Genomic DNA, 21,498 nt, shown 5'->3' with positions numbered 1-21,498 from the left:
AGTGCACAGCTGCACCTGCAGGGAGCTGGGCTGGTGTGGCAGAGGGGTTTGGGTGCTGTTGGGACTGGAGGGGGCTGCAGCAGGAGGCTGTTGGGGCAACACCAAGGAGTAAACACTGCTACACATGCCAGGGTGTTGGTGTAGCTTCTATATTGCTAAGAGTGGGAAAAATGTCAAATAAGGAGGTGAAACCTCAGGCTTGTAAAAGCATTTAAATAATAGCATCATTCCTGGCATTAGCAGGAATCTGCAGTAGCAATGCTTTGGCCAATCTCAGTCTTGGCAAGGCCACACCAGCAGTGCGGTTGCTCCTGAAGACAGTTCCTGCTTAAATCAAGTGTGACTTCAGTGGCAGAGAGTTTCAGAACACACATTCAAATTCCCCTCTGGATTTGGAAGCCAAACCCCATCAGATTTAGTGAGCTGCAGCAGTTGAATGTGATGGTGAATGTATTTTTCAGGCTAGACTGGTAAAGCATCTGAACTCACCAGTATTCAGTTGTTACTGCTTGGTGTCCACATCTGTCTGCACACTGACCACCCACCATGCCAGCCTGGCTGGGTACATGGAGAGAGCACTAGATGGGCAGGTAACCTTTGCTGCCTCCACCCAGCTGAGGAAGGAGCTCATTTCCAGCCTCCTGTGCCCACCCTCACAGGACATTTGCAGGAGCTTTCTGTAAGCAAAGGCCACTTTTGTCACAATGCATTGGTGAAGATTCTGCATCTGGGAGCCACCTCTTCCTTCTGGGGCAGGCAGCCTGAGCCCATCCATGAAGGAATGCCATGGTGGACACCTCCCAGCACACTGCAGCATTGCCTGCACGATGACACCAAGGGCTGTGGCACCTGCCAGCCAAGTCAAAATAGTGGACACTCTTATCCATTGTCTGTGGTCCCATTCCTGCCCCCAGGAAAGGCAACAGAATAGGATCTGAGTGTTACCAACTGTGGCCACTTGCAAGGCAACCCCCACAGTCTCTCCACCCATGCTTGGGACCCTCTGGCTGTGGGGGGAAAGCTGAGGGGGTGGTCAGCTGTGCTCCAGCTCTCCTCTGTGCCCTGGGCTGCTGGCAGGGTCCCAGCAGCAGAGGACAAGGCCACGGCTCAACACTGTGAAGGTGCATGGGTGGCTGAGCCCCAGCCTGATGAGGAGGTCCCCTGCAGGGGGTGAGCTGGTCTCAGAGGTTGTTGTTCTGATTGTCCTCCCTGTGTGGGCCTCCACTTTCTGTCATGGTCTCTTGCATGCTGTCACAGCGGGGTCTTACCCTTGGGGATAGAAAAGACTGATTGAGCTGTGGTGGAAAGCCCAGGCAGTGCCAAGACCCCACAGAGGCACAGCTGCCTGGGAGCTCCCCACTGCCTGACATGAGCTGCCACTCACTCCACAGCTCCTCCAGCCCTGAGTGCCCCAACCTCCTCCAACACAGGGCCCCAATACACCCCTTCACCCAGCTCCCCAAGCCCTGGGGCCCTGAAACCTGTCAAAGGCTCTGGCAAGAGTGAGTGCCTCTTCTGCTGCCTCTGGATCAAGACTTACTTTTCTCTGTTGAAAACAATGAAGTCCCTCTGGAGCATTTCCAGGTGCTTCTGGAGGTGACTGGCCTTTCACATTGGAATGGGAAAATTAGAGGGAATAAATTGACAGTTGACACAGAAAAACATTGCAAGGACAGCTTCAATGAGACATGGCAATATGTGTATGCACAGAGCATCTTTAGCCATGAGGTGGGGAGGATAGCATTAAGGCTCTCTGCTGCAGTAAACCAGTGCACACATGTTCTGCCTTTCACCACAGGGAAGATGGGGGAGAGTTTTAGGAATAAAGTTGGTCTCAAGAGAAAAAAGTATTCTGTTCAGTTTGCTATGGTCTTGCTAGATAGCAATCACTGAAAAATGAAAGACCTCCTCGACCACATGCTTGTGCCTGCTTGCTCTCACCTGGGATGAATTGCATTTCCTTGTATCTTTCTCCTTCTTAGCCAATCGTTTTTTTTTTTTGTGAAGAGGTTTGGATTCCAGGATCATTTCTTCCAGTTCAAAGGCTGGGTCACAGTTCAGTCTGCCTTTCTGGAGGGGAGAGAGAGGTGGCCTTAAATGATCAGAGCCTGTCTTAAGGAGTCTCTTATAACCTGGACTGCATCTGGGAGTTGAATTTTGTGAAAAAAAATACACTAATTAGAATCACACATGCAGCCAAGAGCATGGCTATACTCCTAATATACTTCTATCAGTCCCTTCAGCTGGGGGCCATATGCAAGGTGTCACAGTGGCTCCTTTTGTGCTCCTGCTTCTACTCTGCCCTTTGGCTGGCAATGAGGATGAGGACAGTGTCCTGGCTGGGTTGTGCCTTTTTGAGAGTAGCACAACAGCCCAGCAGAACTGGTCTTCAAGCAATACAGAATCTGACTCACCACAGAGAAACCCAGCAACAAGGGTGGACATACAATTAACAAATATTCATAGTTTAGCCCAACTTCTGTGGAAAACCAGTTGGAATAGTTGGATTATTCTCCATAAAGGTTGTGTTATTTATGTGCTGTTTTAATTCAATTTTAAAAGGCCCAGAAACACAAATCTAGTGTATGTGCTATTTTCTGCTGACAATGAGCTTGTTAGGGGAGGCATTATAGGAGAAAACAATTCCCATAAGATGATGGGTGATCTCCAGGCTGCTGCTGACCCCATCCTGGTGCACTGGGTTTTTGGACGTGGGGAGCAGCATTGCTCAGAGCATGGGTCAGCATGAGAGGGCTCACAGGCACTGTCCATCCCACACAGATGTCCATCCCACATCCCAGTGGGCTGTAGAACCAGTTCTGCATCCAGAAATTCCAGGAAAATTACTAACAGGGCATATCTATTTTGGGGCACTCACGCTACAGTCTCCCTCCTTTACTCTTTGCTACACACTCAGGGAAGAGACAGCTCTGCCCTGGTCTCTCTTTTCCCATTTTGACACCTGATGCTTCAGTGGAAATTTGTCAGAACCTCCTATGTCTCAGTTCTGGGTGTGAGGAACCTTTACACTCCAATGGCCTTACCATGGGAATGAATTCTGGCATTATTCTTTTCTGGAGAACAGCATCCCAGTTGACATCAGATAGATAGGGGAAGGACTGGATGTCCTTCAGCTGAGAAAAACGTTTCTTGGGGTTCAGCTCGAGCAACTGCAGTGAGAGTTAAATGGAAGAGATGAGACCATCCACACAGGGCACACATTCTGTGGAGCACTGCGAGGACACCAGAGGGAGGTGCCAGAGACACCGCATCGACGCTGGCATTTAGACCGGTGCCTCTCCTGCTCCGGCTCAGAGGCCCTTCACCCGGCTCACAAGCTCTGCTTCTGTTTATTCCCATCTTTACAAATTACTTTTATCTCCATTGTAGGAGCAGGCAATGAGGCAGTACAGTGGCATTAAGCAATGTGTCCAGTGTTAAAAATAAGCATTTGTTTGGAATGGAGAGTTCCACTCAGGTGTTTGTGTTCTGCTTTTAATACCGGATCAGTAAAACATCCTCTTTTCTCACTATACTAAAGTAATATTCTTATTCCAGTGTGAAAGTATGCCTTCACACTGCTTATTTTCATAATTTTTAACATTGCTGTAGGGATTATCTGTGTGGAAGAAAAGGGTTGAAGTTGTCTCTGTTCAATGATCATACATTGTATAAACTCCTGATACCAGGCACTCCTAGAACTTAGCAGGAAAACCAGATGATCCAAGCCCTTTGGGGAGGGTAGGGCAAGGTGACCCAGACAACCCTCCTCGTGCTGGTGTGCAGGCAGTTACAGGCACTGTCCCCATGTCCCCACTGTCCCCAGCTCCCTCTGCAGAGCTCTGCACTCCAGCCTCACCATGGCTCCACCAGGATGAGCATCTGCCTGGGCCAGTAAGAAATATGGAAATCCACAGGGGATGGTTGAGCCAGGAAGGAGCCACAGTTGGCTTCATGTATAAATACATATGACTGCTAAACCAAATGCAAAGGAGCACTGGGAAATTTAAATAATTGTGACATTGTATTATTTATTCACAAGGGAGTCTCCATGGCTTGCAGCCTGCTGTGATCCAGGAAAAAGCTGCCAGCATAGCAACAGCTAGGACATCTGCAGCAAATATTCCTGTATGACTGCTAGGCTTAATGAAATACCAGCTTCACCAAATTTTCAGCAATAGGAAACATTCTGCAATTTTCTTCCTGGAAAATTCACCATGATTCTGTCTCAGCAAAGAATTGACAGCCTCTTTTTGTGAAAATGTTTGATCATCTATTTCATTAGAAATGACAGAATATATATATATATGTGTGTGTGTGTATTACCTGGAACAAAACCCAGTTGAAAGCTACATTAAGTACTACTTCACTTCCCACACTTATGAAATTAAAATCTATTTACATACATTCCTAAAATTTGCTGCCAGTGCTGCTATGCAGGGGATAAGTGCTCAGCTTTGCTGCCACCGTTAAGCCATAGTCTTGTTTATTGAAGATATGGCTTAATTTCAAATGGGATTTCAGCTTCAAAATTATTCAAGTAATGATTTTGAAGCAATTTTTATAACAGCTTTATTGAAAAAAAAATGCAGCGGTGCATAAACCACACAGCATCGAAGGATTACAAGAGTGTCAGCACTTCTTGCAAATATTTCCATTATTAGGAAAAAATGTTTCTTGAGGATTAAAAAAATGTAATTGTGGGGCTAAATTTATTGACACATATCTCAATATCTGCTTCTGAGTCAGTTAGTTCCAGAGTGCAAAGTTACAGTGGAGACTCTGGAAGCCAAGGCTGCCCGTGTCCTTAGCACAGCTGTCACCAGTGCCAGCCCAGGACACAGCGCTGCTCCCTGCCATCACCTCTGTGCAGCTGACATTTATCAGTGTGCTCTGACGGTCACTGACCCTGGTCTGGACACCACCTGCAAGGGCTTCCCAGTGCAGCGCAGAGGCTGCGAGTGGCAGGAGCACTGGGCACTCCCCAGCCCCCTCACCTTCCTGATCAGTGCCACCATGTCCGGGGACCACGCGGCCGGGTACATCACTGCAGCTGTCCTGAGCACGTGAGCGATTTCATCTGCCGAGGTGCTGGACCGAATGTGGTATGGCCTCTGTGGGAAACGCCACAAGACAAGCACCTGAATTTATCTGCTTTTAGACTCCTTGGGAAATCTAGTTAGAGCACAGAAGCTTGACACCGTCTCACTGTCCAGTCCCCAGCCTCCTGTGGGACATCTCTCCCTGTGTTGCTATGGCTCAGTTGAAAAAACAAAATGTCAGCAAGAGCTATCCTAATAATGGGGCATTTAACAGCTGGACAGGCAGAAAAAAACCCCAGAAGTCAAAGTTATTATCCAGGGGAATTTTCTTGCTCTTTTGAGTGTTTTTATCTTACAAGGCTATGACACATAGTTCTGTGGTTAGAGTACTCCTAATACTCCCTGCAAAATGTTCCTCACTCACACTGGGGACAATGCCAGTGAAAAGGAGACAGGTGTCTCCCAACAATAAAATCAGTTCAGAAAAGGATGTCCCAAGAAGGGTCACCAGCCTTAGGTGGGCATCAGGATGCAGGGTGATGGCCCCTTCTGTCCTGTGTCAGCATCATGTCACTGGGACAAGTGAGCCATTGCAGAGGAGCACACGGTGGAGTGCAGCACCAGGGACTCCTGCATCAACATTCAGTGCACAGCCAGTGACACAGTGACACACACAGTGTGCAGGCAGTGACACACAGAGTGCACAGCCAGTGACAGAGTGGCACACACAGTGTGCAGGCAGTGACACACAGAGTACACAGCCAGTGACAGAGTGGCACACACAGTGTGCAGGCAGTGACACACAGAGTGCACAGCCAGTGACAGAGTGGCACACACAGTGTGCAGGCAGTGACACACAGAGTGTGCAGGCAGTGACACACAGAGTTTACAGCCAGTGACAGAGTGACACACACACTGTGCAGCAGTGACACAGTGACACGTGCAGTGTACAGTGCAGGTGAAGTCACCTCCCTGCTTATTTCCCATCTATGAGAACTCTGCTGCTTTCCCTAGAGAGAGAACTTAAAATGGCAGAGTGTTTCCATCTTGAAAGTTTTGATTCACAGATTTTTACCTTATTTTGGGGGGAAGAAGGCAGGAGGGTATTAAAAGTACATTTAAAGAACAGAAGCTGTGAGTAGCGAGATCCGATCAGGTGCAGTGTGCCTGACGTGTGCCAACACTAGATGGACCTCAAGGCCTCCCTTCACTTCCCCCCTTGCAGCCACCCAGGTGCCACCATCTCACCAGGGCTGTGCCATCAAGTATGAGTACAAACCAGCATTTCTGCTCCTGCCTTTAGAAACAGTACCATCGATTCAAAAAACAATGTAATGCACAGTCCTGACATTAATTGTGCATTATGGGTGGAAAATTCAAATATTACATTAAGATGTTTACAGAGGGTGAATTGCTTCAGTTACCCTACAGGTCAAATAGCCGCATCGCCTCAGTGTCTGCTAAACTGATGCCTCACAACAGAGACACACAAATTCAAATGAAAAAATCTGTTCATCAAAACATCTTTTGCAAAGACTGATGACAGAGGTTTTAAAAACCATGTGTTGCATACTCATACTGAAAGAAGCTTCCAAGCCTCACAAGGTCTTAAACACTCCCCTTTAAATTACATTCTTTTGCTTAGAATAATGGAATTTTTAAAATTTTGTCCCACTTTTTTACACAACACTTTCAAAACACGGATGTATTTTTCTATCTACAAGATTCCCAACCTTGCCCAAGTCAGCAGCAGAGCCCTGATGGCACAGGCAGGGGTCAAACTTTTCCCATCATTTGCTCCAACTGTTCAGTCTTGTTACAACAGCAACAGGGCTTTTTTTTTTTTTTCCCCAAGTTTTCTTTTTCCTTGCAGGATAGAAGCTCCAAGTAAAGGATATTACAACCCAAATTCAGGAGCTGTTGCTTGTTTGCCTTGCCCCATTTATACCAACCTAGAGGCCCTCAGCCACAGGAGGAAACTGCCACAACATGCTGTTCTGTACTGCAGCAGCTTCTCTTAGCTCTTAGCCACGATCACAAGAAGCCTGGTGAAGATGTGATCTCTGCTTCTTCTGCTGTAATAAGCCCTAAAGCCTTGAGTTCAGCTTGGCTGTCCCATCTCTGCTATAAAGCATTAACCCTCCCAAGAGCGTGTCCAACACAGAACAGCCCGGGCCATGGCCACACACATACCCGAGTTCTGAGCAGCTCGTAGGCAGTGACTCCCAGGGACCACCAGTCCACGGCAAAGGAGTAGCTGGTGGGTTTTGTGGAGCTAAACATTTCAGGTGCTGTGAAATAGAGGAGGAAAGAATTTGCCTTGCTGCAATCCCAAGTGGAAATGAGCAGCACAGAACACCTGAGCCATGCCCTTCCTGTGCTGCCATGCTCCTGCACCAGGGCAACCCAGTGGCCCCACAGCCCTCTCCACATGAAACTCTTTGTGTTTCTCTGCCCCCAAAGCCCAAAAAGAACAAATTCCTTTTGCTGACACAGGAGTTGCCTACCATTAATAGTTAAGTGTGCTCCAGAATAGCCACATTCACTCAAAGCAGGTACAAGGTGGCCCAAGTATCCCTTCATCTACCCCGTGAAGTGGGACACGCACATTTCCCAGCTGCACTGAGGCATTTCTGGGGAAGGACTCCTGTCTCCACCCTGCATCACCTCTCCAGGGTGCTCGCCACTTCAAACCATGTATGTTTTGATGTGGATCAGGAAGAAAAGAGTCCCAGCTCTAGTTAAAAATATCTTCACCTGTGTCCCAGCACAACAGTCCACCCAAGCCCACAAAATGGTGATTCAAGAACAGGTAACTGCCATTGGTTCTCACCCATGTAAGGCTTTGTGCCAGCAATGGTGGTGACAGGGCTGTCCCTCGTCAATGTTGTGGCAATATTGAAATCCGTGATGTGCACGTGTCCTGGAAGACAGAGGCTAATGTGTAACAGGATTGGCTTTAATTTCACACAAGGAATAAATCTGAATTAGAAACATAAAGTAAAATACTACATGGAAAGGAGTTTCCAGGTAAAAAATCTGGTAGGGTAACTGATAGAAAATATTTCAGCTTGCAGGTTGCTTGTCTCTTGTTTCAAATATCCCCTCATTTTCCCTCTGGGGAACCAGAAAAATATAAGAATTATCCAAAAAGTAATTTAGTGATGATTGTTTTGAGCCTTCCTATATTTTAGTGTCAGTCTGGAAAAAGAATGAACTCTGTGTATGTCCAAAGCTTTCTATATGCCTCGGAAAACAAACCTTTGCTGCCATGGGTGAAGAAAAGGAACAGTACAAGTGACAGACAAAAGAACACTGGAGTGTCCCCAGAAAAGGGTATGTCCCTAGAAAAAACACTCTGAAACCTCTGCAAGAGAAAGTCAAAAAGTAACAGTGAGCAGAGAACAGACTCAAAACTCATCCTGAATTGCAGTGTCATTATAGAAGTGTGTAGTAGGTTGTGTCTTCCCGGGCTGAATGCAGCTGCAGAGATGAACAGAGCCTTTTCCTCCTTTCTTTCCCTCTTCAGGGAATGCTGACTTACATTCCCATGGCCATGGTGATCCCAGCTCCTCTCGGGAAGCCATGTCGTCCTAGTCTGAGAGCTCTGGGAGAAGAGTGATGGGTCACCAAAGCACCCAAGAGTGAGGACTGACCAAAAGCAGCTCCACACGAGCTGGAGCCCCAGCAATGCCAGGGAGGACAGGGCTCTCCTCCTGCCATCGTCTGTGGATGGGGCAAGAGCCAGAGAAGGACTGAGCAAGGCAGGACAGGGGCTCCAACAACTGGAGGCAAAGCCACATTGCTTCCAGCTCCTAAATAAATAATCAACCAGTGCTCTGAAATTAGAGGTCATATGCAAGTGGCTGGAGCCTGGGCTTAGTGCTGCCAGGCAACCCTGGTCACACACGCTCGGTCTCAGAGCCGGCAGTGCCTCTCTCGGGAGCTGCAGCATCTCTGCTACAGCTTCTGAAGTCATCACAAATGCAGCTATGCCTCCTCCCTGCAATGACTTTTTCTCTTCAAGCACCTTGCTCTAGCTAATGAAGATTTCTCACAGCAGCGAGTTACTTGGATTTAAAAAAACAAAACAAAACAAAACAAAAAAACAACAACAAAAAAACCCCACCCAAACCAAAAGTTAACAAAATGTTTCTCTAATGAGCTACAAACTAATAGATATCAGACAACACACTTCCCTGCGAGATCTTTGCCAGGAAAAAAAATGTGACTAAACAGCCATGGAAGAATATAGTCAAGAGTTTTGCCTAAGAAAGATTATAGAAAAACTGATAGCAACATTTATACTATACCCAGACCCAAGTCCTTGTCAGAGCTCCCTCCCCATGCCAAATGCTCAAGGAAAAAGAAAATACGTGAACAAGGCTTATCTACCGCACCATAATTAATTCTGTTTGTTCACAAACCCTGCAGTGACACAAGCATTGCCCTTCAAATAGTGCATTTTGAGGAAATTTTAAAAAAGAACCAAGAAAATGTTAAAATCAGGTGTGCTGGGCTCCTGAACCCAAGCAACACCAAACATATGGTCCCTACCTGTGCCTTGTAGGGACACCATCAAGTCAGTCAGCCAAAGGAGTTGTTGGTTAAAACACCAAGGCAACCCCAGAAACACCATAGGATCACAGGGTGTCTAGTGCCCTGAAGGTACAAGGCACTGCTGCTCAAAGAGCAAGAGACAGCAAGTGGAGCACAGAGGGATGGGATGATCTGCTCTCACTCTGAGGGAGAGCACAACCAAACAATGGCACCAGCAAGCACCAGGACTGCAGCCTGTGTCTCCTGTCTCCTGCTGCTTTTGTACACATGCAGCACCGCAAGGCACCTGGCACTTACCATGCTCATCCAGCAAAATGTTGTCGGGCTTGATATCTCTGAGAAAAAAAGCAGAGAAGGAGAGACAGCCATTAGCCTAGAGAAGTGACAGGACACATGGCTGCTGGCACCCCAGGAAAGGCCAGACTCTGGACACTGGCAGGGACACTGCACCCTCAGAGCCTTGGGGTCTCAGCTCTGATCCTGTTTGATTTGGGCCCAAGAGAGGGAGTGATCAAACACTGGGCTGGAGCAGCAGCAGCGGTACACACAGTGCAGGCTGCAGGGGTTGGGTGAGCAGCACTCAGCTAAGTCCACCCACAGTTCAGTTGGAGTCTTCTTGTCATTTCCCTCCTGCTACTTTTCAATGTGTTTCAATACCATGTGGAGAAGGGTTCGCCGTTTATTTAGTACAAATTATATTAGAAATTTAAATCTTGAAATTTGTTCTAGATACAAATGGGTTACCCACGGGTTTTATTCCTGAGTAAAAGGACCCCACAAAATAATACTCATTGCAATGCTGTAGGGAAACACTTTGACTGAAGGGAGAAAATGTACACCTGATACTCTGATACAGCCATCTGAGTAACTTTACAAGCCATTACCTGGCTTTAATGAGCTCATTACACCAGTCCCCATTGAGCACCTGGCTAGCTGATGCCCCAGAGAGAAGGTCCCTGCCAGCAGGAGGAAACAGGCACAATGACTCTGTGCCAGCTGGAGCTCCCCACCAGGCCCAGCAGTTCCAAGTAAAGAAATGAGCAAGCTTAGGATTTTATCTTTAAAAATTCAGTCCTTAAGATACAGTTTGAGTTCTCCAAGCCACCTGGAATCAAAACACCACAATATATCTAATTGTCATCTAATAACTTACAGTTCTTTGGCATGTTGTCATCCAAACAATTTCCAGTGTAAACACTAGTTACCTTCCTGGTGCCATCCCATCATACAGGTGAATATAGGGACAGGCATCATTAGCAGAGCACAGGGCAGCGTCAGGTAAGTGGCTGATTTTCCCCCTAAGCACAATAGAACTCTTTCCTTTTTTTAAAAAATATAATTTTTAAATTTCTAGTGTGGCTGCTTCTGATCTCTCTCAGTCTGGCATACAGCCTCTGGAATTACACCAGCACAGTAAGATCATTCTCAGGATGCAAACAATGACCAGAGATAATTCTCGTTATCGTTCATTTGTATATTTCTTTCTTGTAAGATAGTTGTATAATTTCCTAACCTAAAAGATATTAATATTTCCCAGTCTCTTACAGCTAGGTGGGAAATAATTACAGCCTGAGTTTGCTGTCTCTGCACAGCTTTTTTCAGCCAAACAAAGCCATTGCTTCTCTGTCTCCTGATGTTCCCAATTACAGCTGTTGCAGTGTAATTGACTCAATTGAATCACTTTATCAATCAAATACTATCCCACTGGGTTACAGTGTTAATTAAACAACTTGCATTACAGTGTTAATTAAATAACTTGCACATTTTACAGCCTGCCATATATGTTTTGTTATAGTTGATTTACCTTAAACACATGCAGCTCTGTGAAAAGTACACTGTGACCTCACTTGCAGTTTCTCCCTCTCCTGCTCACATTGGGGCAAAGTTCCATGGATGAAGCAGCAGCATGGAAGAGGAGACCCTGAGCAGGTGGGAGCTGTCCCCAGGGCCTGGCCCTGACTGCAGCAGAGCAGAACAGCTCGGGGTTCTTGTGGCTGCAGGGACAGGTAAGGGGTCATTCTGCCCTCACACCTTGGCCATGGCAGCTGGACGCTGTGGACAGGAACAGGATTCACCCTCCCCAGCTCCTCACCAGTGTGTGCTGTCCCCACTAACAAACAGGACCATTGCAAGTTTATGCTTTTCATGCTTAATTCTTACACTGCACAAGAATGCTCATCTGGAGTGATATTTCTGAATGAAGTCAGCTTCTCCCTGCAATCACTAACCCTCACAGTCCCCACCCTGTTCATCCTCCCTGACAGCAGCTAACTTGGCTAAACTCTTGGGCCCCTGAGTTTTGTGCTGCCCATCACACCAGCAGAGGAGCTGTGTGTCCATCCATCCACAGCCAAACCCTGCTTCCCAGCCAGGGGGAACCTCTGCCTCCTCTGCTGTTCTGCAGATTTTCAAAGGTATGGGAAGAGCTCAAGCATTTTTTCACTGGCTACATGAAATTGTGGCAGTCAAAAAGAAACTCTCCGTGCTTCTAGAAAGGGAATTACCTCATACAGGAAAAAGCTGTGTTTGTCCTCATATTTTGGTGCAATACAGAGATGGGGGCAAAGGGAGACACCTTCAAGCATGAACACAAGAGCTCTGAGTGCTGACACCTCCCCTCCCTGGACCAGGATGGATATTAATGAGCTACAGCTAATTTAAACCTATCAGAGACAAATTTTTGCAGGATCAGTGGACAATCAAATATGCTATTTCACAGCTACCCCAGGGGAATAAATCAGATGGCCTATGCTGTATATAAAATACTTTCCTTGGGCAAGCCTTGTGTTTCACATTAAAAGCAAACACACATGGCACAATAAGTTGTTCACCACTTAAGTTTCCATTTGTCATTTCATATCAAGGAGGAACAAACCTGCCCACAGCACAACCTGTGGCCTGGCTGACCTGTGGATGATGTGCCTGCTCTGCAAGTAGTCAAGGGCCAGCACCAGCTCACAGATGAAGAGTTTCACAGTTCCCTCTTGGAACCGCACATTTTGTTGGAGATGGTAGCGCAGGTCCCCTCCAAGAAGCAGGTCGACCACCATGAACATATCCTCTTCATCCTGGAATGAGTACCTAAAACAGCACACACGTGGTTCAAGGACAGCAGCATTGAAAAGTGATAGGTAATAAAGGAACATGTGGTACTTCTGGGAATACTCATAATTTCTTGGGAAATTGCAATTTCGTGACCTTTCCATGCTCCTTTTCCCACTACTGACACACTTGTGACATCAATAATTTAGTCTCAGATCCATAACACAGTCAGAGCAGACTGTATGAACAACTCAAGATGGGAATTCTGCCTTCTCCAAGCACCAATGGGAAGTGACCCCAGAAGCAGCACAGAGAAGCCCTGGACCAGCCCCCTGCCCAGACCCCCACCACTGGAGGTCCCTCTGTCAGGCAGTCTATCTGTGACCCCATGTGCTCAACACCATAGGGGTGCAGCTGGTCTCTGCTGGTCCTCCATAAGTGACCTCATTTGATGGACTGTCTTTCTGAGAGGGGCTGACAACCAGCCATGAGCCCTGTCCTCATGGATTTTTCCTTATCAAAACACTGATTGCTTGATGTGAGGACCAGCACCAGAAGCCAGACCACTGGTCCACATGAAGCTTGTAGTCTGTGTGCCACTCAGAGTGAAGGCAAGACATGGGAATGTTGAAGGCATCCTGAAGCCAGGGATGGCATGGGAAGAACAGCAGCAGGGACACTTGTATGGTCTGCTCTGCACAGATCTCTACATATACACATACTGGTCAGCTCTCAGCTGCTGAGTGAGCTTTCCCTGGAACTTCATGTTCAAGAAGGAAAGACAAGTTTAGAGGCATGATATGGGAGGTGTAGCTGCACCTTTGCCATTCGTACCCCAGTAAGACCAACTCTAAATGGCAACAGCAGCAAAATACCAAGAGTTCACTGGTCTCAAAGGCGACTGTAATTGACTGCTCTGACTCAACCAGTGAGCCAAGGAGCCACCTCTTACCATAAATTAACCAAAAAGGGGTGCTCCAGGCCCTGCATAATCTGCAGTTCCTTGAAAACATTTCTCACTTCATTACGCTCCACACACTTCTGTTTGTTCATGTATTTCATGGCATACATCTTCTTGGTGTCAGTCTTCTGCACCACACAGACCTAAGAGAGCAATCAGGATAAATCAGAGATGATCTGTCAGCAAATTTGGGCAGGTGAGACTCAGTGACATGAGTGTTTTTCAGCAGCTTTGGCAGTGTCCACACTGCCAGGGCACAACTCCATCCACCAATGCTGCAACACTGGACACTGCCTGGGAATCTCTCAGGAATTTCACCCAAAGAGAAATTTTTGGGGGAAGATGAGAGGAAGGAATTTATCATCACAACATGGAAGACAGGGAATCACAGAGAAGTCAACATTTTATTTAATGTCATCCTGTCCATCCTTCCCACACTTGCTACTGTTGGGAAGAGCCCCCTCCACCACAGAACTACAGGTCAGACACTGGGACCAGAACCTGATCCTCACCTTCCTGAGAAATGTCATTCAGTTCACAGTTAATGTTGGGCTTTGTTTAAAGGGTACCGGGCTTTGAATTTTAACCTTACTTATATGTCACCAAATCTATAAAGAAACATTACTTCCAGGAAAGCCTCAGAGCGTGTGAGAGTGCAGCACAAAACAGGTTTTGTTTACACAACCGTTCAGGAGTTTGGGGTGAAACTGATGCTTAATAACAAACACTGTACCTCACAGAGAAACATTTAGCACATTAAATAATGTGCTAGAAAACCTGCCAGGATTTCATATTGGCTGTAGTTCTTCATCAAAAACGTATCATGATGTTCAATGTTGATTTGCTGAGAAATATTAGAAAATGCTTCTTCAGAAATCTAATTAAATTCAGATAATTTGAATGGTCAGTTTTTCATTTTAATCTCATGCAATATGATTTGTGGCTACAGAATGGATAAGGAATTGGGCTCTGATTCCTTCCTGATTTCCAGAAATTGAAGCTCAGGTCAAGGCTCACTGCTAGTGCATGGGCTTTGGTTCTGTACTCTCATGCTAGCCTCCAACTCAACCATTTCCACCCAGTTACATCTCCAGCTGCCCACATGGTGATTAGTTCCCAAAACACTCACTTTTCCAAAGCTGCCCTTCCCAATAGCTCTCAAAATCTCAAAATGGTCGAAGGTAACTGCAAGAAAGAGCAACATTTCAATATTAAATGACAGAGCAAACACTTGACAATGTTATTTATTATGGTATTTCTATTTTTTCTCCCTATGAGCTGAGAAAAATGAGAGATACTCCAGAAATGTTCTGTTCCTTCTGAAGATTTGGGTGTTGTTTAAACTTGGTGTGTTTAAGAGGGCTTTTTACTCTATGGTTCAGCTGCAAAGGCAAGTTCCTTAGGTCAGCCTCAGTCAATGGCAGATCAGTCAGGAAATCACCAAGTGAACACTCTCATTCTGCCCCCCTGCACTGTCTGTAGAGATACTAGCCTCACCTTACTCCTGCTGAGACCAAATGCAAAGCTGAGTCCATCAAACCCTTAGATCATGTGAGGATATTGCCATTACCTTTGCAGGTATGATGGCACAGTCTAACCATAGCAAAGTTGACAGTGACCAGCTACAGCACGTGGAAGGAACACAGACTTTCAGGCACAGATGTCCCTTCTTAAACCGGGAACAGCTGTAAATATCAAAGTAAATAGAAGCTGCCAATAGTTAGTTCAAATGGATTTGTTTACCCATGAGACCATCTGGGAGAAGGGTGGTGGATACTTGCAGAATAAAAAGGGTGAGTGAAGATGCTTATCACCTGCAAGGGAGGATGAGAGTGGTGTCTGCATGGGGGAGAGGTTAGCTGCAGTAGTCCTGTGTCACAACCCACAGCCACAACTGTGGGGAGAGGGGGATCTCTGGTCCCTGGCACTGGGACCCTTCACAGAGATCTGCAGAGCAGGGCAGACCACGGCATTCACAGCTGGGCAATAACATCTGGAACAGCTGCATATCCAGAGGAGTCAGGCCAGCTCATATATTTTATGTTCATTACTATGTATTTGTATTTATCTACATGTGCATATTGCTGTTGTACCTAGGTGAAAGCCCATATGGCAGTCAGCAAGCTGACTCATGCAACAGCAAATATATTTATGGAACAATCTTTTAATGACTGTCTCTGTAATCTTGGCAGCACAGGGACCCTGGCCTCCAATGCTGCTCCCAGCAGTACTTTTCCAGCTCCTTTTTCAGCCAACCCAGCCTGTAGACTTGGCCTCCCTGTGTCTGCAGGCAGCCCTGCCCAGCTGGGCAGCCACCAGGAACACCCATGGGAACATCCATCGCTCCAGCACCTTCCCACCATACTTCCAACCAGTCCTCCCTACATTGGGGCCTCCAGAACAGACCTATCCATCCTCCAGAGCAGCAGCATTTCCTCTCTGCCTTCGAGGTACCTGGCAGTGTCCCAGGGACTCCTCAACACCCAACCTCTGCTGACAATCTTGCTTTCAGAGGTACTGGGAGAGGAGGCAAAAGGACCCCAAGAGCAGACTGCAGCTCTGTAGGGACCAGGGTCACACTGCTCCTGCTACTGCTGACCTCCACATGCCTTTGCTGAGCTGGGATGCCCAGGTGTTTACAGCCTCAGCATGGGCACTGGCTGGTACCTTCACTGTCTGCACTGAGAACTCTGCAGTCCCAGACAACAACCAGGAACAGTTCTTACCATCTTCATTCCCATCAAAGGGTGGTGACTTGCTGGAGGTGTTTGCCCCCATGGTCAGCCCAGGCTCAGCTCTCCACTCCTCTGGGTTGTGCTCTGGTGCAGTGCTGCTGTGGGTCAGACCTGCCAAACCTTGGCCATGTCCTGCTGATGCATCCTGCAGAAGGCAGGAAGCAAAAGTTCATCATCACTCAGGATGAAGAAACATTTACAGCTTGTGAATGTCTCACTGGAGGCTCACTGCTCCAAAGACCAGACTGACAGAGAGGGAAAAGCACATTGTAATGGAGCTCACTAGAGAAACCAGTATCACCATAACCTTGTAACTCAGGTCAGGACTGCTGCCCACTACAGCAAAAAACCAAAAGGCACTTCTGACTACTGAGGTCATGTGGAAGGTAAAAGTTATGGAAGAAGGAATTCAAAGTGTCAACCTTTTGATTTAAACAGTTAAACAAGTCTTTTATTTGGTAAAAAAATCATACCGTTCTAGTATTTCTAATGAAAAGATTCCATGTAAAATCAAGGTACAGTTTCCTCACAGGTTCTTTAGAATTTTTTTGGATATGAACAAAACAACAAACCTCCTCTCTGGCTTGGTGCTGGCTTTCCTCTCCCACTGCAAGGGACAGGTCTATTCATTAGCAGGAAGCACAGGAATTTTCCCATCTCTCCTGACATGTATAGGAATACTGAAGTGTAAAACTCCGTAGAGTTTACTGAAACTTCAGAGAGCCTGAACACTCTCTATAAGGTACAGCAGCCACTATATTTTTTAAGCATTCACATGCAATGCACCTTTATGTGCTTGTTTTTAATACTGATGTCTCACTGACATACAATTTTGTCCCTTGTTGGAAGTACAAAGCCCTAAAAGAACAAAATGAGGGAGTAACAGTGCAGCAAGATCTGGACTGAGTTCAGCCCAGAGCATTCTCCAGGGCGTCCATATGTTCACTGAACAATTTATCAGATCTACATTTTGGAAATGCCTACTAACTAACTTCACTCCTTTACTTTAAATTAACAAAATTATGGTACTGAAAGAAGAAAGGGAGGAATCATAAGAAATATACTGGAGAAAAGATAATTACTGAGAACTGGGTCTGTCATGGGATACTAGGAGTTACCCCACCAGCAGACACAGATCCTTCTCTCCAGCTAACCAAAACAAAATCTTAATTTCCCATCTCAGAACTGAAACAAGATTTAGCAATGAAACAAATGAAGCAGCAAATGTTTACAATTCCCATCAGTGTTTCTGAAAGGAACAGATCAAGTCTTCAGAAAAAAGATCAAAGCCACAGAAAGAGTAACTCTTTTTGAGCCCCAAAACTTATTCTTCAGTGTAAAAATAGATCTTCAGATGCAATAGCCCTAAATCAGCTCCCCATATCTCAGGTTCCCAAGGAAACTTCCTTGCACAGCACTTTGGAGCCAAGTTTGTTATAGTAAATATGTCAATACATACAAGTCTAAGGAAGGAGTGCAGATATTCCTTTAAGCTAAGCTAGCCTGGGTAATAATTACAAGGATTTGCACCTTTACAAAGAGTAGCTAGGGTATGGAAATGATAAATCTTTTACTGTTTCATGCTGCAAACTCACAGAATTATTTAAATCATTACTATTCGTCGGTCTAAATTTACTAGTACTTCCACACTAACATCGTGCTCAGCCGGACCCTCGCTCCATCAGCGTGGCAACATCTCCACTCGCAGCGCTGCCCGGGGCTCAGCAGTCACAGCGGGAATTTCTCAGGCTTGACGGCAGCGGCTGGGCAATCCCAGCTCCCAGCCCCGATTCCGCAGCACACCCGCACACGGCCGAACACGCCATGAGAGATGAATATAAACCCCGAACACAGCTGAGGAATGCAGCTACCGGCGTGGTTTGCCCTCGCACGGCGAGCAGGGTGCGCTCGGAGGGGACGGGGGCTGCCGGAGGGGCTGCAGGCTCCGCCGAGCCACGGGCAGCGCTCACGCCGGTCCAGCCATCCCCGATGGGGACTGCCGGAACCCTGGAAGGGACGGCTGCCTCCAAGGGCTCACGGACAATTTCCCTCACCACCTCTGCACTACGGGAGCACCGCTCGGCCGGGGAGCTGGAACTGGGCGGTGACACAGCCCGGGGGACATCACCCTGAGCTCTGCTCCCAGAGGAACGAACGATGACCCCGAACCCCCCGCAGCCACAACGGCGCTCGGGAAGGACGAGGAGAAGCCCCTGAGTTTCGCTATTAATGCACCGGGTGTCTCCTCCGGGGCTGTGGGTGTCTGCTGCGGCTCTGCTCGCCGCAGCCACGGCCCCGGCAGCGCGACCACAGCCCGCACCCCGCACTCCGCACCCCGCACTCCGCACCCCGCACCCCGCACGGCAAAGCCCCGCCACGGGGACAGCGCTCAGACCCCGCTCCGGGGACATAACCGGGGAGACGCCTACCTGGGGGCAGCGGAGCGCAGGAACCGAGCAGCCCGGGACCCGGCGGCAGCAGCCTGCGGGAGAAGAGGAGCCGCGGAGCCCAGGAACCCGAGCGGCCCCGCCCGCTGGGTCCCGGTGGCGGCGGGAGGAGCCTGCGGCACCGGAGCGGCGCTCGGACACGCCGCGCCCCCGGGCTGGTGTCCCTGTCCTCGCCCTGCGGCGAGGAGACACAGTCCCTGTGTGACCCGAGCCCTGTGCCGCCCCTCGCTGCCCGCTGATCCCGTCTTTTCTGCAAGCATCGTGCCGTGCCCGCTGCTGTTTTCGGAAGGAGGATGCGAGCTCTGCCTTCCGCGCCGGAGTGCGTACACCCCACACACCCGCCTGAGGAATAGTCACACAGGGGACAGAGAACACAGGGGACAGATCATACAGGAGACAGAGCACACAGGGGACAGAGCACACAGGAGACAGCGCACACAGGGGACAGAGCACACAGGGGACAGAGCACACAGGGGACAGCGCACACAGGGGACAGAGCACACAGGGGACAGAGCATACAGGGGACAGAGCACACAGGGGACAGATCATACAGGAGACAGCGCACACAGGGGACAGAGCACACAGGGGACAGAGCACACAGGGGACAGATCATACAGGGGAGAGATCACACAGGGGACAGAGCACACAGGGGACCATTCACGCAGGGGACAGATCATACACGGGGTCCCGCCCGAGGCCCGGTGACTCTGAGCTCGGTATGGCCGAGCACCGGGGTCAGGCTGCCTCCCCTGCCCATTCGCATTCCCCCCTGGAAGGATTCCATAGGAGAGACATCACATTTCCCACCCCATTGTCCATACTCTTTGGACACTGGCTTTTCTCATCTCATTCCTGAGTGCCAGGAACAGGCTCAGGCTCACAGGGCTCTTAAGGAAGAGCAGCGCTTGCCCCAGGGCAGATGGAAGTCCGAGCAGTTACCCAATTTTAGCCGTATTCATGTATTACTTAGAGAAGAACCAAGAAGCTGAAACACAGCTGGGGCTCCCCCAAACTAAATAAACCAATTCACATAGTCTGAAATATAGACCCATGGACTGCAGAGGAAGAAAGAGGCTGGATTCCTGCAGGGCTGGATTGAGCCGGGGGACATCCGTCCTCAACATCCAGCTCTGAGGTGAGGACATGTCCAAGGGCTCTGGGGGCAGGAGAGCTCTAGTCAGGACACCAGCTCCTGTCCTGGGAGAGGACCTGCACAGCCCTACAGAAAGGGTGGGGACCCAGCAGTTACCACAGAGAAATCGAGTAACAAAGTAGTTTAAAGTAAACCATCTGTGCTGGGTAGGATTTGGTGTTCATGCTGCAAAGAATTTTAGTGATTTATCTACAGCTCCAACATCAGGAGATGCCCAAGATTTCCTTCCCAACCCAGGACCAATTTCTACCTTTCAGAGGATCCACGTGAGGTCTTCTGCATGTCTGAAGCAGCTTTTCCTAAGTAAGCTAATATTTGCTTGATTGAGAATCCTTTCTATTTCAGAAGTGATTTACATGAAGCTTGAAAATGTTTGCCTTATGTAATTATAATTCTTTTCTAAACACTATCCTCCAGCTTTTATTTCCAACAAAAGATACAATCCAGGACAAAGTCAGTAAAATTAGCTGAATTGGTTGTAGAAATATAAAAAAAAGTAGTAGTCCAGAGCTGTTCTCTGTAGAGTGGGTCATCTGGAGAGTTCACCATCTTATATGTTAACAGGAATTAAATATTAAACTAATTACTGAATAGTCCAAAGAAACAGCAAATGACAGGATAGAAGGCAGCTCTTCTGCAACAGCTCCTGTGGAACAGCCAACTCTGTTCCCCACTGGGCAATGGGAAAACCCTGTTCTGCTTGGTGCAGCAGAGGAGTTAATTTTCCAACAGAAAGAGAGAGCCCCGTGTCCCAGAGCTGGGGCTTTGGTCTGCAATAAGAAGAGAGCACACTTAGAAAGAAAAATCGGTAAAACATTTCCCTCCGTTTTCTCAAGAAACAGAGCTTTTCTATTGTGTCAGCTCACAAACAGGAGGTGTGTCTCAAGCTAGAGAATTTATATTCACTCGTGCTAGAAAAAGAAACTCAGGGAGGTGGAGCGGGCTCTCTCAGTCACCCGTCATGTGCAGCAGCCACCGCCAGCTTTCCTGGCTTGAGAAATGGCAGCAGCGTAGTGGATCTCTGGTGCCTTCTAATGGAGAGGAGACACAGCTTATCCCTCTCCTCCAAGAGGCTCCTGCCACCAACCCATGCACTCCTCCAGCACATAAACCCCACCTCTCCCCCTGCCTGGGCATGCCAGGCAAAACCCTGGGGTCTGCAAATGTCAGAGGGAGCAAAGCCCCTAATGGCTGCCACTGAATTAAAAAATAACTTTAAAAAGTTTTTTTCACTTTTGCAGTTTTAACTATTCAGCTAACTACACTTTTGGTTCAACTATTAAACTAATTTTTATCAATGGCTTACAAAAATAGAGAAGTTTTGCTATACTTATTCTATGTATTTTCTGGAATTCTAAGTCCTTAAAGAAGTGAAATTATACTGAGCAGTCATTACTCAGCTGTAATCTTCAAGCAAATTTTAACATTATTCTATGCTTGTAATGCTTTAGATTTCAATACCCGTTGCTGACATCTCCTGTGATGAAAGTGGGCTCACCTTCACACATTGCCCACAGCTCCTACTGAATGAGAATGGTCTTGTATGCTTTGCAGGTGG

General features: G+C 47.6%; 1 protein-coding gene across 1 annotated transcript; it reads right to left on the bottom strand.

Moving 5' to 3' along the window:
• Nucleotides 1-1,181: 1,181 nt before the first annotated feature.
• STK32A (serine/threonine kinase 32A) lies at nucleotides 1,182-16,383 on the bottom strand. Its single transcript, XM_062502521.1, has 12 exons — nucleotides 16,332-16,383; nucleotides 14,735-14,790; nucleotides 13,597-13,748; nucleotides 12,510-12,683; nucleotides 9,900-9,937; nucleotides 7,876-7,965; nucleotides 7,236-7,333; nucleotides 4,998-5,114; nucleotides 3,045-3,170; nucleotides 1,942-2,070; nucleotides 1,541-1,605; nucleotides 1,182-1,269 (listed from the first exon to the last, which is right to left on the bottom strand). Exons 1-12 carry the CDS (start codon nucleotides 16,381-16,383, stop codon nucleotides 1,182-1,184), a joined length of 1,185 nt encoding a protein of 394 aa, XP_062358505.1.
• Between the last annotated feature and the right edge of the window lie 5,115 nt (nucleotides 16,384-21,498).

The sequence above is a fragment of the Cinclus cinclus genome, chromosome 14 (assembly GCF_963662255.1).
Source record: "Cinclus cinclus chromosome 14, bCinCin1.1, whole genome shotgun sequence".
Lineage (NCBI taxonomy): Eukaryota > Metazoa > Chordata > Aves > Passeriformes > Cinclidae > Cinclus > Cinclus cinclus.
Note: the sequence above shows the minus strand (reverse complement) of the source record. Positions and strands in the feature narration are given on the sequence as shown.

Bases quoted from the DNA above. Each gene is read 5' to 3' on its own strand.
- STK32A (XM_062502521.1), bottom strand. From the start codon at position 16,383: ATGGGGGCAAACACCTCCAGCAAGTCACCACCCTTTGATGGGAATGAA. The intron at 7,966-9,899 runs GTAAGTGCCAGG...TCTGTCTTCCAG, and splicing joins CATTTTGCTGGATGAGCATG to GACACGTGCACATCACGGAT. The intron at 2,071-3,044 runs GTAAGGCCATTG...TCTCCCCTCCAG, and splicing joins TGCCAGAATTCATTCCCATG to AAAGGCAGACTGAACTGTGA.